The 19,670-nt window shown below is 42.8% G+C and overlaps 1 protein-coding gene across 1 annotated transcript in view; it reads right to left on the minus strand.

The window, feature by feature from the left end:
• The window catches only part of LOC148038300 (putative MO25-like protein At5g47540), a 56,064-nt gene extending 37,292 nt beyond the window's left edge, over window positions 1-18,772 (minus strand). Inside the window, exons 1-4 of the mRNA XM_087670394.1 lie at window positions 18,372-18,772; window positions 17,751-17,912; window positions 17,545-17,663; window positions 17,346-17,420 (exon numbers count right to left, since the gene is read on the minus strand). Coding sequence (XP_087526520.1) covers window positions 17,346-17,420; window positions 17,545-17,663; window positions 17,751-17,912; window positions 18,372-18,494 — 479 coding nt within the window. The 5' untranslated portion in view covers window positions 18,495-18,772. The remainder of the gene's footprint in view (window positions 1-17,345; window positions 17,421-17,544; window positions 17,664-17,750; window positions 17,913-18,371) is intronic.
• Between the last annotated feature and the right edge of the window lie 898 nt (window positions 18,773-19,670).

Genomic DNA, 19,670 nt, shown 5'->3' on the forward strand with positions numbered 1-19,670 from the left:
CCTTTGACCTTTCTTTCCTTGCAAAATCTGCTCAGGTACCAGTATTTCATCGAGCTCTTCAACCTCCCGCTGAATTTCAGCAGAGACATCCTCTGGCACATCTCCATGAAAAGGTCTAAGCAAGCTCACATGAAAGGCATTGTGTATCCGCCAATGTGGAGGTAATTTCAGCCGATATGCCACATCGTTGATCTTTTCCAACACCTGAAAGGGCCCATAGTATCTCATACTCAACTTCGGTTACAGTCTTTCTCTTCCTTTCATCTTTTTCAGCCTTGCCTTTTCAAAACGCAGCAATACATAATCACCCTCTCCAAACTGCAAAGCACGTCTATGGCGATCAGCTGCCCTCTTTTGCTTATCTTGTGATCTTTAAGTGCATACTTAACCTTCTGATAAGCTACATCCATGCTTTCCACATAGTGATCAAACTCAAAGATCGTATCTTTTGTGTGCAAAATAGGGGATATTTTCTTACCACCCTCTACAGAGGTATTGATGCCACGGTCAAGGCAGTGGAGCATTTCTTTTATTGGCCAGCTTTGAGGCATGATGTAGAACAGTTTGTTAAGACATGCATCATATGCCAGAAGGTAAAGCATTATAGGCAAAAGATGCTGGGTTTATTGCAGCCCTTGCCTATTCCAGATAGACCTTGGCAGAGCATTGCAATGGACTTTATTTTTGAGCTTCCTAAGACACCTACAGGGAATGATGGGATATGGACTATCATTTGCAGGTTTAGCAAACAAGCCCATTTCATTCCGGTAAAGAAGAAAATAAAGGCTGATCATATGGCACGATTGTTTTTGCAGCACATCTTTAAGTATCATGGTATGCCAGAGTCGATCATTAGTGATCGAGACCCCTGGATAACCAGTTTCTTTTGGAAGGGCTTGTTTGAGAATATGGGTACCATGCTGAAATCCTCATCATCCTTCCATTCGCGGACAGATGGCCAGTTTGAGGAAGTAAATTCCACAGTTTTAGATCTTTTGAGATGCTATGTTTCAGACCACAAGACACAGTGGGAGCAGTATTTGCCCTTGGTTGAGTTTGCTTACAATAACACAGTGAATAGTTCTACGGGCAAAGCTCCATTTGAGGTGGTTGAGGGTGGCAAGAAGGTATCACCTATTCTAACAACTAAGGATAAGATCTTTGAGGCTGAACGTTATGTGGAAAACTTGCATATAGCCTATGCAAAGATAAAATATGCACTTCAGAGATTGCAAGAAAAGCAAAAGAAGGCAATTGATCGCAGCGACGTGGAAGCGTAGGACAAAGACTGAGAGAGAGTGAACACAAAGAGGAGAGAGAGAGAGAGAAAAGGAGAGTGTAAACACAGAAAATCTGCAGTGTAGTATGTTGTATAAGAGTGCAAAAATACACAAGGGGGCAGAGGAAATATCTGCGTATGTCTCCGACTTGATGACCTCGATCTCCGTTAGCCTGAGCACAATCTGTCTCAGCCAACAAATCTCAAGATCAGAATCTAAAATCACTGAATAATGATAATGACTGGAGTGTGCCACCAACTGGCTATAAATAGCCAAAAAGAAAAAAATGCCCAGCACCAGGTCGACTGCATTAAATGCAGCCGACTGCAGGAAAATAATAAAAAAACTGTCCGACTGCAGCCTTCTTGTCCGACTGCAAGCTACCATGTGGCACCTGCGCAGATGCCACATGGTAGCTTGCCGAAGAAGAGCCTGGCGAAGCGCCTTTGTAAACAAATCTGCAAGATTATCCTCCGTCTTGCATTACTCCACATCAATGGTCCCATCCAGAAGCTTCTCCCGAATGAAGTGATACTGGATCTCAATGTGCTTCGTCTGAGCATGGAATACTGGATTCTGTACTAAGGCAATGCAACTCTCATTGTCGCACCGCAGAAGAGTAGGACAAGTCTGGTGGTAGCCAGGCTGCTCCAACAATCTCCAAAGCCACACAACCTCACATGTGGTGGAAGACACAGCTCGATACTCCGTCTCAGTAGAAGAAAGGACTACCGTGGGCTAATTCTTGCTACTCCAAGAGATAACGCATGTACCCAAGATAAAACAGTAGCCTGTAGTACTTACGGGATAAGAAATCCCTAAGTCAGAGGTCCCCCTCAAATATCAAAGAATCCTCAGGGCAGCCTGCCAATGCACCTGTTGGGGTTCCGTCATGAACCCTACCAAAAGACCCACAGCAAAACAAAGATCAACACGAGTGTTGAGAAGCCAAATCAAGGATCCAATCAATTGACGGTAGCGTGAAGCATCCATCACGGGAGAATCTGAATGTAAAGTGGCCTTTCAATTCGGATCCATAGTAGTAATGGGCCGACAAGTCTCCATCTCAAAAGTCACCAAAAGCTCCTAAATGTACTTCTGTTGAGAGATGAAAATCCCCCTCTGAGATTGATAAATCTCGTGACCCAAGAAGAAATGAAGAAGCCCCAAATCCATCATCTCGAATGCCTGATGTAAGGCTGTCTTGGTCTCTCGAACCTTCTGTGCATGATCCCCTGTCAAAATCAAATCATCAACATACAACACAAACAACACACGACCAACCGCAGAAGTGTGCACATAAAGCTGCGGATTGGCCTTGGAGCGCCGATATCCCAGCTTCGACTGAAGAAACGAGTCAATCTTCTCGTTCCATGCACACGGAGCCTGCTTGAGGCCATACAAGGCCTTCTTCAACCTATAAACTTTGCCATCCGAGGATCCAAAGCCAGGAGGCTGCTCAACATAGATCTCCTCCTACAAGTCACCATTTAGAAAGGCTAACTTCACATCCCACTGATAAACAGGCCATCTCCTATGGCCAACCAAGGCAAGAACAGCTCGAATAGTCGCCATACGAGCAGTGGGGGCAAAAGTATCCTGAAAATCAATGCCTGGGTACTGAGCAAAACCTTTAGCAACAAGGCGAGCCTTGTGCTTGTCCAAAGAACCATCGCTAAGGTACTTGGTCTTGAAGACCCACTTGACACCAATCACCTTCTTGTGAGAGGGATAAGGCACAAGAGACCAAGTGTCATTCCTCTCAATAGCCTCCAACTTGGCTTCCATGGCCTTCCGCCAATGATCAGACTGAAAAGCCTCCTTCACTGAAGTGGGCTCTTGGTCCTGCATAACACGGGTCAGCAAACAATAGTTGGAGCAAACAAGCTCTGAAGAATGTGCCCGGTTCCTCCGTGACCTCTGCGGTCCATCCTGCAATTCCCACTCCTCAAGGACCCCCTCAATCCCTGAATCTCAGAGGGTGTCACGGGCCCAATGAGGAGGAGGACGAACCTCTCCCCGTCGCTCTCCATCTGCTAAAGACTCAGCAACATCCACCGCCGGAAGCTCCTCGAGGGTGGCCGGTGAAAGAGAAGACTCTGAATCCGAAGAAGAATCTCCATCAAGAGGCTCTGGCTCCAAAGGAACTGTCTCAGGAGCCCAACTCTCCCCTAGATCTCCAAGGACGGGGTGCTCCTCATGTTGAGATATCGAGCTCCACTCATGATATGCCAGGGTGACCGTTGTGCATTTATGTCACCGACTTGTTAGCTGCAGATGCGGTTGGTACATCGCCCATGAATAATAGCTAGATGACAGCTATCCTTATCTACTCTAGTTCGTGACTCAGTTAGTATGCCACCTTGGTTAGTTAAGTTTGGTTTGAGACCCATATATAGGGTTCTTCTATTTCTCTATACTTGAGTTTTTTTTACTTACGCAACTAAGAAGAGGAAAACTGTTTTCAGCCTCCACCTTTGTGTGTATTCCCCCATTGTGTAAGTGAGAAAGCTACAAGTGAGACTCCTTCCTTCTCTCCCACAATCTTGACATGGTATCAGAGCTTGGTTCGTGGTAAGGAGCTCAAGAAAGCAAACCAAGTTCGCGGCGTTCTGATAAGAGGATCAGTGTTGCTTTCATTTTTCAAGTTTGGGAGCAAGTCTCTGCAGGTAGCACAGCCGGAAAGTGCAAGAGTGCATTGTCTCAGATTGAGACGCCCTTCGCGGTGTAGCAAGAGGATAGTATATGCTGAGGGTGAGGGCTTTGGAGCTTGGTTGCCCTGTTTTTTTGATTCGAGGCCATTTCGAGGCATGTTTTGGAGACGGAAGTTTTCCGCATGCACTCAGGAAAAGGCCTTGTTTTTTTACTGTGCAACCACTGTTCTACAAGTCGGTGAAAAGGTACCATAGAAATTACATCGTATGCCTGTGCGCAGAGACATTGGGAGTTACAGAATCACCTTGTTGCCTGTTGATGCAAAATCGTCACTAGGAAGTGACTGTGTGGTCAAATATCACTTTCGTCAGTTTTGCAGATTTGCACCTGTGAGGCTGAAGCTATGTTTTTTGCAGTGACAGAATTTTTTGCAGTGTTCTGTAATGGCGTCTGATTATCTTTCACAGATTGTCACTGAAAAGCTTGACAAGAACGACTTCCAAGCATGGAAGTTAGAATGACGAATTTCCTTATGGGAAAAAGATATTGGGAATTTGTTGCAGGAAACGAAGAAGAACCAATTCTTCCTGATGTTCCCAATCAACAACAAATGCAGGCATTTAAAGGATGGCATGAGAGAGCCAGAAAAGTTATGTATTGGCTGTCTATCAATATTTCAGACTCTATGATTGTGCATATTCAGGATGCAAGTACACCAAAGGAGGCATGGAATACTTTGTCAAAAATGTATAGCACAAATACGCAAGCCAGGAAAATGCAGCTAAAGCAAGAGTTGCAAAATGTGCAAAGAGAAAGTATGAGCATCAATGACTACCACATGAAGGTGAAGAAGATTGCAAATGCACTTGCTTTCATTGGGTCGCCAGTGGAAGATGATGATTTAGTTTCTGTGACCTTGAATGGTCTAGGAAAGAATTATGCACAGTTCCGAACATCGATTTCCATCCGTGAAAGATTTCCTGATTTTGAGGAGTTGATTGCTCTTCTAATTTCTAAGGGGCAGAGAAATGGTGGTGCATCTTCTTCAGGAGGAACTTCAAAAGAAGATGTCTTCTACTCAAATGCTGGAAGAGGTAGAGGCAGAGGTAGAGGAGGCCGATCTGGAGGCCGTGGTAGAAATCAGAATATGCAACAAACTCAAGAAAACCAATCCTATGGAGGAGGACATGGTAACTCTGGAGGCAGGGGGAGCCAAAGAGGTCGTGGTGGATGGCAAAGAGACCAAAATACAAACAGCAATGTTGAATGCTACTACTGTGGTAAAATGGGTCATATGGCTAAAGACTGCTATAAAAAGCAGAATGACATCATGAATGGAAAATTGCAACAAGGGAATTATGCATCTTCTAGTAGACAGGGTGATGACAGAAATGGGCATTTGTTTATGATGCAGCACATGACCAATTCTGTGACAAGTGCAAAAGAAAGCAACGATGTGTAGTATGTTGACTCAGGTGCATCAAACCACATGACAGGCCATGCAGAATGGATACAGGATGCAAGAAAAATGGAAAAACCAGGATTTGTGGAGACTGGTGATGATACTGCATATCCTATTGTGCAGATTGGAAAAATTCATTTGTCTATACAGGATGGGAAAAAGAAATACATGTCGGATGTATTTCATGTCTCGAATATCACCAAGAACCTGGTTTCTGTTGGTCAAATGGTTGAGCAGGGCTTGCAAGTCAGATTTAATTCTCATGGATGCTTTGTTGAGGATATAAAAACTAAAGGTCGCTTGATAGCAAAAGGAACGAAGAAGGTCAGAATGTTTACGTTGGATGCAGACATGCCTGAATTGAGTGCAGCAATGTTTACACATGGAACCGGTGTAGTTGCAGATATTGATATCTGGCATAAACACATTGGTCATGTTAATGTACAGCGACTTAAATCAATACAAGCCCAAAATATTGTTGCAGGATCGCCTAAATTCAAGGTTGCAGAAATGCATAAGGTATATGAAGCCTGTCAATTTGGAGAACAGGCAAGGAAACCATTTCCTAGACATATTCAAGAAAGTAAGAAGCCATTGGAATTAATCCACTCTGATGTGTGGACTACTAAAGCTGCATCTATTGGAGGTTGTCATTATTTTGTCACTTTTATTGATGACTATAACAGAAAATTTTGGGTGTATTTTATGAAAAAGAAAAGTGAAGTGTTTGGGCGTTTCAAAACTCTTAAAGCTATGGTTGAAAAAGAAACAGGCCTGCAAATAAAATGCCTAAGGTCAGATAGAGAGGGAGAGTACCTCTCAAATGAGTTTGCAAGGTTCCTGCAGGAGCATGGCATAAAGCAGCAATATTCATGCAATTATACCCCACAACAAAATGGAATTACAGAAAGGAAAAACAGGCATATTGGAGAGGTATCTCGTGCCATGCTCAACGAAAGAGACTTGCCAGATTTTTACTGGGCTGAAGCAGTTGCTACAGCAGTCTACATAATGAACAGGACTCCCACTACAGCAATACATGAGATGACTCCAGAGGAGAGATATACTGGTAGGAAACCAAATATTTCTCATTTGAAGATTTTTTGTTGCATTGCCTATATTCATGTGCCAGATTAGTTGAGATCCAAGTTGGATCCAAAAGCTGAGAAGTGCATCTTTATTGGTTACTCTTTACAGCAGAAAGGGTATAGATGCTATAACCCTTCTACTCGTAAGTTTACAGTGAGCAAAGATGTTTTTGATGAGATGAGTAGCTGGTATAAACCAGTAAATGTGATTGATAATGTAGATGTACAAAATGATAATGCTGCACAGAATTCACAACAGCAGTCACAAAATATTAGTGGACCTCGAGTGTCCTCTAAAAGTGGTTCACATTCTTCGCCATGGACAGGCAGATTGAGATCAGGAGAATCTCCTCAAAACAATGCAGATAGAGGTATGCAGGTTTCTCGAAAAGGAAAAGAGAATGTAGATCAACCCATGTTTGATGTGAATGCAGGTCACTCTTATGTGGATGGTGAATCCAGTGGCTCAGAACAAAGCATTGATAATGAGTTGGGTATTCCTTCTATTGTTACACCTGGAGTAAGGAAGACCAGGGATGTTTTAAGAGCACCTAGGAGTGAACCTACTTTACGCAGGTCTACCAGAGCTAGGTATCCTGTGGATAGGCTGAAATATGATGGATTTACAACCATTCACTATGCCTATATGATCAAAGTGATACAGGAACTAGAACCCACTTCTTTTGAGCAAGCCATGGAAAAAGAAAAATGGAAGAAAGCCATGGATGAAGAAATGGATACCTTGGAATCAAATGCTACATGGGAATTGGTACCTTTGCCTAAAGATAAGAATGCAATTGGTTGTAAGTGGGTTTATAAGGTGAAACACAATGCAGATGGTTCTGTGAATAGGTACAAGGCAAGATTAGTAGTCAAGGGGTATGCACAAACATATGGCATTGATTATGAAGAAACATTCAGTCCGGTTGCAAGGATGGCAACCGTAAGAGCAGTCATTGCTATGGCTGTATCAAAGAAATGGTCTTTACATCAGATGGATGTAAAAAATGCCTTTTTGCATGGTGATTTGCAAGAAGAGGTCTATATGGAGCAGCCACCAAGTTATGTGCATGTTGTTCATCCTGAGTTTGTTTGCAGGTTGAAGAAAGCCTTGTATGGCTTGAAGCAAGCACCTAGAGCATGGTCTGACAAGATAGGACAGTATCTTGTCACTATTGGCTTTCAGATTTCCAAGGCAGATTTCTCACTTTATGTGAGAAAAACAGAGAAATGTATTATGCTACTTGTCATTTATATTGATGATTTGATTATGACATGTGATAGTGATGAAGATATCCTTCATGTAAAAATGCTATTGAAGCAGAAGTTTGAGATGAAGGATTTGGGAGAGCTGCGTTTTTTTTTTTGGGCATTGAGGTGATTAAATCACCAAGTGGGATATGGCTCTTGCAGAGGCCATATGGATTGGACATGTTGTCCAAATATGGGATTACAGGCCGTAAGCCTATTTCACTTCCTTTGGAGCAGAATGTGAAGCTGAGCGTAGATGCAGGTGAGCTTCTGGAAGACCCTACTATGTAGGGACGCATAGTAGAAAGTTTGATTTATATGACTATTACCAGGCCAGATTTGAGCTATGCTGTTGGATTGGTAAGTCAGTTTATGCAGGCTCCAGGAGTGTTGAGATATCCAGCTCCACTCGTGATATGCCAAGGTGACCGTTGTGCATTTATGTCACCGACTTGTTAGCTGCAGATGCGATTGGTACACCGCCCATGAATAATAGCTAGATGACAGCTATCCTTATCTACTCTAATTCGTGGCTCAGTTAGTATGTCACCTTGGTTAGTTGAGTTTGGTTTGAGACCCATATATAGGGTTCTTCTATTTCTCTGTACTTGAGTTCTTTTTGCTTACACAACTAAGAAGAGGAAAACTGTTTTTAGCCTCCACCTTTGTGTGTATTCCCCCATTGTGTAAGTGAAAAAGCTACAAGTGAGACTCCTTCCTTCTCTTCCACAATCTTGATACCTCACCCCCTTTGTGGCCGGTACTTCCACGAACCGCACATCTCGGCTCATGTAGACATCCCACTTAACGGGATTAAACAAACGATAACCTTGGGATTGGGAGCTATAGCCAACAAAAACGTGTCATCGGGAAGCTGCCTCAAACGTATCACGTTGTGTCTTCGGAATGTGCATATAAGCATCACACCCAAAGATCCTAAAATAAGAGACATCAGGCTTAGTCCCGAAGTAAGCCTCAAAAGGTATCATCCTGTCAACGGCCGAAGTGGGAGATCGATTTAGGATGTGAACTGCAGTAGCCACTGCCTCGGCCCATAGAAACTGAGGTGTCTGTCAATGCTCTATCATGATGCGTGCCATCTCGATTACACTTCGGTTCTTCCGCTCCAAAATGCCATTCTCTTGGGGAGTGTTGGTGTTAGCAAACTCCTGGTGAATGCCTCTATCTGCACAAAAACAAGCAAACTCATTAGACATAAATTCATCTCCCTTGTCTGAATGCAAGGTCTTCAGTCGCCGACCAGAACGGTTCTCCTCAAAAAGAAGCCAATCCCCTTGAAATGAGAGAAAGCCTCCGACTTCAAAGTCAAGAAATAGGCCCAAGTCATCCTACTATAGTCATCTACGATCAACATGAAGTACAAGCTCCCCTTCAGGGACTCGGTCCTCATTGGGCCACAAAAATCCGTAGATACAAGCTCCATGGGTGAAGTAGACCGCCTAGAAGCTTTGTTGGGAATCACATCCAGAAGTTTCCCACGAATGCAGGAGACACATGGCTGATGGTTCACCACTATGTCCGGCAAGCCTCGGACAAATGACCCTCGCGACGCCTTCCAAAGGTACTCGTAGTTCAAGTGGCCAAACCGAGCATGCCATAGCTCGTACTGTGTCTGAGATGTAAGAAGAAGAGAAGTAAGAACTGAAGAAAACTTCAATTTATAGACTCCATTCTCCTCATACCTTGCAGAGAGAACCTTCCTCGATCCACGATCAAGGACTCGAACAGTATCACTGTCAAACTCCACCAAGAGGCCAAGAGCACAAATCTTATGAACCGGAAGTAAATGATATCCCAATCCTAGCACATGCAAACCTCAGAGGTGTGGGTACCATCACGTCCATCTGGAATAAGCTGCATCTCACCCCGCGCAGCAATAGACACCGAAGAGCTGTCTCCAATGACAATCTGCCCACGCGAAGGTCACAAATGGGCAACACCAACGGAAGGAGTCATGTGCCGTGAGGCACCGCTATCCACAATCCACTCTCGAGCTTAGGGAGCTATCATCGCAGCATCAGAAGTTGTCGATGTAGAGTCCTCAATGACTGCTAAGTGTAGAAAAGCAGCTGATGAGGGTGCAGCCACTACTCCAGAGTCCTTCATGTCCTTCTTCTTGGTATCCTTCTTGTCTTTGTCGGGCCAATCCTTCTTCCAGCGACCAGTATTACCACAAATATGGCAAGTTGATTCCTTCTCCTTGTCCTTCTTGGATTTGTTGTCATCCTCCTTCTTCTTTTGGTCCTTCCCCTTCTTCTCAGAAGCTTGACCAACCAATGCCTCCGATTTGGAAGCATTTTGTCCCTTCAATTGTTCCTCCTGGTCCAAGACCATAGGAACCAACTCTTCCCACTGAAGAGTCGACTCTCGCCCTGAAGCAATAAGAGCGGAATAAAAAGTACCGAATCGTGGCGGCAACTGGGATAGTAAAGTAATCGCCGTGTCTTCGGAAAAAATAGGCTTCCCCGCATTTTGAACCTGCATCTGAAGCTGCCGAAGCTTGTTGATGTGTTCCCAAAGCGAAGAAGACTTATTCACAGACAAAGTCCACATCTACACCTCCAAAGAAACCCTCTTCATCAGGGTCATCCGGTTATACATCTAATCGAGCTTCAGCCATATCTCACAAGCCACCGTCAAATGCTCGATATGAGCTATCACAGCTGTGGTGCAAGACAGAAACAAAAAAGATCGAATCCTGGCATTCAATTTGTCCCAATAAGACTGGGCCTTGGTCAACTCCGCACGAGCATTGGAAGAGAGTTTCGACTCATCCCTCACCGAGGACTTGTGAATCTCCTCCATCACCAGTTCCGCTAAATCATAAGACTCTAAAATGGCCAACATCATCACCCACTAGATGCGGTAATTGTCACCATCAAGCTTTTAATCCGTTGGAAGAGCCGGTAGGACAGGCACCTTCCTGTCCATGATCGCCTGGAACTCCAAATCAGTCTCTGAAGACATGTTAACCTACAATACCTGCACAAACGTAAAAGCAGCCCCCTTTGACTATGAAAACGCAGCCTTCTAGGATTGATTCCTCCGCTGCCCAAACCTTCTTCACCTGCCGAAGGCGATGAAAAGGCCTTAAACGTAGCCTTCCTCAACTTCAAACAGCAATAACCTGCAGCAAATTTACCAATTAGACTCCTTTCCCGCACACCCACGCTCGCTTCAGCCTTGATCCAATGCGCAGCCCTCCCGCTCGCCCTCGAAACCTGGAAACGCAGCCTTGTGTCGCGATGAAATCTCCTCTTCAGATAGGTTCAACCCTCAGTCAGTCCATCTTCACTGCTCTCATACCATGTCAGAGTGCAACGATACGGAAGCGTAGGACAAAGACTGAGAGAGAGTGAACACAGAGAGAAGAGAGAGAAAAGGAGACTATGTAAACGCAGAAAATTTGCGGTGTAGTATGTTGTATAAGAGTGCAGAAATACACAAGGGGACAGAGGAAATATATGCGTATGTCTCCGACTTGATGACCTCGATTTCCATCAGCCCGAGCACAGTTTGTCTCAGCCAACAGATCTGAAGATCAAAATTTGAAATCACTGAATAATGATAATGATTGGAGTGTGCCACCAACTGGCTATAAATAGCCAAAAAAAAAAGAATGCCCAGCACCAGGTCGGTTGCATTAAATGCAGCCGACTGTAGGAAAATAATAAAAAAACTGTCCGACTACAGCCTGTCATGTCCAACTACAGCCTGTCATGTCCGACTGCAGGCTGCCACGTGGCACCTGCGCACATTGCTGACACAGTTGTTGACGTGGCTACTGACATCCGTCTGTCCAGAAAATGACTGTCTAACACTATCGCCATGTGTTGCATCTGGAAACATGTATATTAGAAAGACTCCTAGTAATCCGGGTATGTCAGGTGGAATGCACGATCCCATATATGGCAACATAGACATGACGCCTGGGGCACAAAGTGGGCCATATGAAAATGCATTTGCACCCCTTGTGGCTGTTGGAGCACAAGGATTTAGTGCTGTCATGTAAATGCATCTGATAGTGTGCAACGAGTGCACCCATTAAGCAACAACCTATTTATGACAATTTCATTCCCATAGATCTAGCAAAGGACTATGATGAGGATGAATAGTGTGAAGATTGAACCTTTCAGTGATGCACAAGACGGCGGGCTGAAAGCTCTCACTTTCATACAACAATTTGATACAACCTATTCACGAGGCAACTTCACAGAGGCATCTAAAATTCGTAAGGCAGCCACATTTTTTAAGGGAAATACATTGCAGTGGTGGTCTACACTTCTTATTCACAGAAGAGCACCTACCACCTAGATTAAGTTCAATCAAATGTTTGCTTCAAACCAGTTGACAAGAACATTTGAAGTGGACATAACGAGAGCATGGAACCTTGAGATAGGGCCCATGGGTAAGATTGGTATGGCATGCAAGGGGCATGCAAAGCTGCCCACTCCTATCATTGGAAAGCTTCCTTTACAGATTTAAAGTTATGTGGATAGCGAAGAGTTCTTTATTACACTTTGAAAGGATGTGATGTCTTGCTTAGGATCTTGGTGTCGTGATGTGCAGGCAATTATTGATACTCATGATAAAATTGTGACCCTTTATCGTAAAGGCAAAGTTCATACTTTGGATGTAAATTTGAAAGGAGAATTTCTCCTCTCCCTCTTCTATCTACTTCTGTCATTTCCAAAGTAATGAAAAACCATCTTTCGTCTTACTTGGTTTTCACTTAAGATAAAAGTGATAATGAAAATGTTGGGAATGTGACTCACCTAGGTAAAGATCACATGTCGTTTCTGAAAATGTATACTGACTGCTTTTCTCAATCACTTCCGGGGCAGCTACCACCTGAAAGGCCCAAGAATCATAACATAGACTTGATTCCTGACAATAGCCCTCCTAACAAGCCACCTTATAGAGTTAGTGCAGCCCAGCAAGACGAGATTATGAGTTAGGTAAATAAGTTGTTAAGAGAAAGGGCTTATTCAGCCCAGCTCATCTCCATTTAGTTCACCAGTGCTTCTAGTGTAAAAAAAGGATGGGTCATGGTGCATGTGCAATGACTACTGTGCGTTAAATAAAATCATGATTAAAAATAAATTTCCAATCCCTAGGATCGATTACATCTTGGATAGATTGCAGGGAGCAGCCATTTTCAGCCGTATAGATTGGAAAAGTGGATACCATCAGATTTGGATTAGACCTAAAGATGCATCTAAAAATGCTTTCCAAACATCCTTTGGTTTATATGAGTTTCTTATTATGCTATTTGGGCTTAATAATGCTCCTACCACATTCAATAGAATGATGGATCACATTTTTCGACAATATAGGGCATTTGTGGGTACTTTCTTTGATGACATGATTGTCTTTTCGAAGAATGAGGCTGAGTATCGAAAGCACTTGGCAATAGTATTCAATGAGTTGCGTAAGCATCAGTTATTAACAAATGATGAGAAAAGCGAATTATTCTTGTACGAGATCCACTTTTTGGGGCACATTGTATTAGCTCATAACATTCATATGCATCTTGCAAAAGTTTAGGCAAATGCATCTTGCAAAAGTTTAGGCAACTTATTCATGGCCACATCTCAGGTATGCTAATGAGATTTGTAGCTTCGTGGAATTTTTTCCATACTAGAAAAAATATGTATTGAACTTTACTGAAATTACTTTTTCATTGCATGCTTTGCAGAAGAAAAATGTGCCTTTTAGATGGACGGCAGTGGAAACTTCAACATTTAATACGATGAAAGATGAAATGATTTTGGATCCTGTGCTTGTATTGCCTGATCTCAAGAAGTCATTTGTTGTACAATGTGATGTGTGTGAAACAGCAATGAGGCTATTTAAATGCAGGATGGCCGTGTAGTTGCTTATGAAAGTCGTGTTCTCCATGGTGCAAAGACGAATTGCAAGTCTATGAGAAAGATCTCTTGGTTGTAATTCATGCACTGTCTAGGGGCCGATCTCACAATGCAAACACTCATCAAACATTGAGATACTTTCTAACACAGATGAAGTTATCAAAGAAGCATGTGAGATGGGCAAACTCTCTCTCTCTATGTTTCATTTTCAAATTGTACAAATTGATGGGAAAAAGAATATAGTGGCTAATACATTATCACGTAAGCCTCAATCATCAATTGTCAGTATGGTTTACCACACTGAGTAGGATGCCATGAGAAATTAGCATATTGTTGATTCCAACTTTGGGAATGTGTATGACCAGCTTTGCAATGGCCAAAGACATGAGCACTTAATGCTTGGAGAGGGCTTTCTGATGATGCGTGGGCGATTGTATATTACAAAGCACTTAAGTGACAAGGTGACAACTCAAAGTCATGCTGTTCTTTATGCAAGGCATAGAGGTATTGATGCCACATTTAAGGCAATGGAACACTTCTTTTCTTACCCAACTTTGAGGCATGTTGTTGAGCAGTTTGTCAGGACATGCATTTAGCATTCTCAAAATGCTGCCCATACTGAACACCCATTCCATGATTAGACATTGCATTATTTTCATTGTCTTCCAACTCTCCATAGAGTAATGCATAATCGTAGCATGATTCTTCACTACTAGAAGACATGCTTGTTAAATTTTGTGATAGCTATGAACAAGTTCAGCAAATTTCTTCGAATTGTGACTTGCAATTAGGTGCCTCCAGTCTTGACTTGATGTATCTCAAAAATGGAACCATGAAACCAACCTTCCTTGACTGAGAAGGGTGGTAGAACCCTAATTTACAATGATTACAAGCAATTAATGCATGAAATAAATAATAAATAGAAAGTTTGTCACTTTATCACTTTGAGCTAAACTACCCTCAAGGAAAGAGAGAAGCCAACACCGATTGTCCCCAAAAGCATTAGCGCCCCTTGCAATATTTGTTTACACATAAAGTTTAGAAATTGCTTACAATTGGGAAAGGCCAAAGCTTTGAAATTGAGAAGACTAGGATAAGAACTTGAAATCCATCCAAGTTCTTTCAACTAAAATTCTTCCCTAGCAAAGTAGGCTAAGAACTTGAAATCCGTCCAAGTTTCTTCAAGTGTAAGCCTCTCTATTTCCAACAAAACTAGGCTCAAATCTCTCACAATTTTAAAATAACATGCTATTCTCTGCAAGCAGCAGCCATGAAACTTAGTTTGCCCCTTGAATGAGTCCCCGAGAAGCCCAAATTGAGTCTTCTACATTTGCATGCAAATCAGCCCCATCGTAGACCACCAAATGTCACCCAATTTGCTGTCCACTGACTGAATTTGCATCAACCACCTTCATGAATAGTGAGGGGTGCATGCACACATCCTACTGCAACCATGCCAAACCCAAACTGTACTGGTTACAAGCTTGGGATCAGCAAAATCCCAACAGCAGCACTTCAGGTCCAAAAGCAAGGCTTGGATCATCAATTTTCTTCACAAGATTGCACATCATCAGGTATAGCTGAAAGACAAGCAATAGAAAAGAGAATTCTCTGATTTTTCTTGCCTAAAAAGCACCCAAAACCAGGTCATCTGCGTCCAAATGTGCATTAAATGTTGTCAACAACATTAACTGCTGCCCCAAATCAGGTCACCTGCATTAATTACTGCCTTAGCTGCTGTTGCCTAACCTAAATGCTCCAAATTCAGCATTAGTTCAGGTCACTTACTATCCTTTAGGATTTTGCTGCTATCCAATGCTCCAGATTGTGCATCAGCTGCTGACAAATGCCCCAAAAGTGATCTCTCCGGTCCTAGAACTGCCCAAAATCGCTCACTCCAACCTTGCATGGCTGTAAACGTGGCTGCATGCCAAGTGGCAAATCTGCCCATGCAAAACTCCGCCTCTAGACTGAATTCCCAGCCAATAGCAATTCAATAAATATAAAAATGCATGGCCCTACCCAAACTTTTGCTAGTGCCCAACCTCACAGTAAAATTCCTAGCCTTTTTAAACTTGAAAGTGCTGAAACTTTCCACAAAACTTAGTTCAAGACATTAGATCATTAAATTTCCTAAACCCCATGACACCAAAAGTCATTCCCAAGAAGCTATTCAATGTCTTTTTGACCAAGATCTATCACCAAGCACCCATTGACAACTATCCACAACAAGTTCTACTATTGTTCCCCACTTGGTCAAAAGCATGGAATTGCCCCTAAAGAGAGAGGAGATGTTGAGATTCCTTGATCACTATTAGGGGAACAATAATATATGATTTTAGTCTTTACAATAAGTGATACACATTGGGATGAAGAGTCATACATCTTGTTTTCTTTTTAAGAGGGGGGCCGTGCATGTGGTGACAAATTGAAAGGCATGGGATTTCTATGGGCACATGGTAGGCCTAGAATCGTAAGTTGTGTTTGGGCATGAGCAGGTGGAAAGATCTCATCTAATTTGGAGCTAGTGAAGCAATCATCAGCCCACCAAGTTTCAATGAGGGAGATACTCCACTAATCATCTTAACCTCATGGTGATGGATGATTGGCATGGGTAAGACATCTTCTAGCCTTATGATTTGGCAGGATGGTATCAACTAGTTAAATTTTTGCTTTGTTATGTTTATATGTCATGCTTTGAAAACACTGTTGTGAGTTGTCAAATGATCTTGAAGTGTATTCTCATGCAAGTTCTCTACTTGATGCCAAAGCTAGCACATCCATCCAACCTAGCGTTTCTCTGCCAATGTAAGAACATAATCCATTTTACCTCTAATTTTCAATGGTTTTCAATCTATGTAATATTACTTTTCTCATAGTAAGCCATTTTCTACTTTGCTACAATGTCTAAGGTCATTTTGCCACCATGACACACATTCATCTAAGTCTCGCATTGCACAACACGTGCACAACTTAACTATCCCAAGAGCATTAAATTAAAAATTCATCACCCCGTGACATAACCCACTCTCACCCAAGTAGTGTAAAAGAAGAACCGGCTCCAAACCTAGCATCACATATAGTTGATAGTTGATAGCTGCAAAAAAGCTATAGTGGATACTCTAGAGACCTCCAGCCCATAGCAAAGGGACAATTAACCCCCTTTGTCCACAAAACCCCAAAAACAAGGTACATGCAGAGGCTCTGCCAAGTCATAAAGACAGCCAAGGGTTTTCACAACTTGCCCAACACCTAACAATCCTCCAAAGGACTAAAGACCCAAATTGAAGGCAAATTACCTCTACTCCATACTCAACGTCAGCCCGCAAGAAAGCGCTCTTCCTACAAAAAAGTGGTATTGCTGGCCCTCCACTAATATAAAGAGGCCACCAAATTGGAACTAGGAAATAGACAAGCTTATCCTATGCAGCCATACAGATTTCTCACACACATTAGTCACTCCCCATGGTATCTAGAAAGCCACAAGAAAGTCTGGTATAAAAGCCAAAAGTTGTTGGCCTAGGTCATCTCTTTGTTGTGAGCCCTGAAAGGAGAAAAAGAGGGACAGTCATGTCCACTTTATGTCGTACCTGCCATTTGTTTCTTAAATAAACATCAACATAAGTGCATCATCCCTTTATTTATTATTATTCTTTTTTTAAAGGCTTTTCTTTGCATAATGCCCAACTCTATCAATTACAAAGATGCAGAAACTCACTTTGCTGCACTTTGATGTCTTATGCATTCCCGAAGCATCGTGCCATAGTGAAGAGCCATGTCTGTATTCTCATAACTGCCATAGTAATACCATATATAATGTCAGTTATGCAGCTAGTATGCCCTTTGGTGATTCTACTGACAACATAACTTTTAGTTCTGCCACTTTCTGGAAGGGCAATAAAAGGCGTGTTACATACCCTTCGACAAGGATGTCCAGTAAATCCTTATTCTGCTCCAGGTAATCACTCGCAATTAGGCGTGAATGAACTGGCTGACGCTGTAGATTCGCAACAACTTGAGTTGCATCTTTTCTTGCCTGCGGAAAGAAGAGCTATCTTTGTAGAAGAAGAAATCATTGCATTTGAGAGCACTAGGTGCACAACAGAATTGACTAGAGACGTACCTCCAGGTCAAGTTTTGGAAGACATACAACAAGGTATCTCATAATGTTCTCACGAAAGAACTCTTGGGTAAGTTGTGCACAAGCCTCTGGGACAGGTTCACTCTCAGAATTCCCATAAAGAATCACCTTCATGTCTCTAATGCTCTTTCCCAAATCAGCCATCTAATATAGGGTTCAACGATATCAGATTATCCCCAAACCACAACCTTACCAGAAGAAAAGGGAGGAGCAGAGACAAACTAATCAACACTGGATACTAAGAACAAGTCAAAAAGTACCTTAATACGATTGCCCTGCTATCAAACTAATCACTGGATACTAACAACAAGTCAAAAACGACCTTAATACAATTGCCCTGCTGTTACATGCCAAAGGCAAGTACGGTTTATCCTCACCAGAAAAGCAAAGAGCAACCAGAGAAAAGCTAATCAAACACTCGATCATTCAGAACAAGTCAAAAAGGACCTTGTTATAATTGCCCTACTGTAATATGCAAAACGCAAATCAATAACACAAGCAGCTAGCTACTATGAAAAGGCAACCCATGCAGATAACGAAGGCTCATCGATGCGGAAAACACGAAACAGATTGTGCATGTCCGGCTTTTGATAGCACACATACTTTCTCTTCCCGTTTACTATCGCGAGCTCCAGCTGTAGAAGCGTCCACATACAGAAGCAGTTCCCTGGTGGATCGAACGAGCTCTGCAGGAGTCCGGGGCTTGGATTTGAATATCCCCTTCATTGTGTCGGACTTGTTCTGCCTCAGCGATCCTTGGAGAGAGAGCAGATCGCAGTTCAACACCTTGTAGAAGGGCCTGATCGGAAAGAGGCCCCAAAATAGGTCGGGAGGGGGGGGGGGAAGCTCAAGACCAGAATAAAATAGCAAATTTCAAAAATTAAAGAGAAAAACAGACTGAAATTAGGGTTTCACTGCATAGAAGCAGCAATAGCGATGGAGACTAAAGGCGATTCAGTCTACCATAGTACCATACACACCCAAAACTGCGAAGAGGAAAAGAGACGCAGAGGGAAGAAGAAGACGGCTACGTGGCAGCCCCAGGCAGAATCTTTTTTAGACCCGTCGTCGTCAGGCAATCATCCCTGACACGTGTCCCCTCATAAGCGTCCCAGTCCGACGTGGACTGATGACCCATCGTCATGCAACACGAATTTGTCCACACGACGCTATCACGCCAAGGAAAAGTATATTTAGAGTCGAGGCACACGCAACTTCAAAACGTGCATTGATCACATGAATGAACTTGTGAAACAGCGGCCACACACAGGTAGAGTTAATAGTGGACCCAGAGGGTGATGAGCTACACAAAGGAGAGAGAAATCAGCATGTGATGGTAAGAGAAAGGATCGGATATCCATTCCAACTTCCACATCATCTAAGGCCAGGTACACACCGGGCCCAAGCCCAAGGCTGGCCTAAAAGTTATCCATCATATTGTTTACACACATGGCAGGGAGAAATGTCAAAAAAGTGCACGTGTCTTAATGGTTAGAGATTTGGGTTATGGCTAATTGGCCAAAGGTTCAGATTTGTCAAGCCCAATATATCTTTTTAAATAGATGTGTTTGTCTTTATCCCACTTGGGTAGGGGTTTGCCCCTTGGGCAAACGATCTCCCCTGCCCACATGTATTTTGCAGAGTGAATCATAAGGTGCCACTTTAGCACAACGTCCCTTCTTTTTGTGTGTTGAAATGTCAAGGTGGACTAAGTAAACAATGATAGTACCAAGCGTAGGGTCGTCGTTTTAACCACAGGAGAAAAGACTTCATCGAAGTCAACACCATGTTTCTACTTGAAACCCTTAGCTACCAATCTAGTATTATAAATGGGCTTGGGACATCCAAGGATAATTTTCAACTTGTATACACACTTGCATAGCAATGCCTTCTTGCCACTAG

Source organism: Lygodium microphyllum, chromosome 3, assembly GCF_053477565.2.
Source record: "Lygodium microphyllum isolate KBCC chromosome 3, Lygodium_microphyllum_v1.1.10, whole genome shotgun sequence".
Classification (NCBI taxonomy): Eukaryota; Viridiplantae; Streptophyta; class Polypodiopsida; order Schizaeales; family Lygodiaceae; genus Lygodium; species Lygodium microphyllum.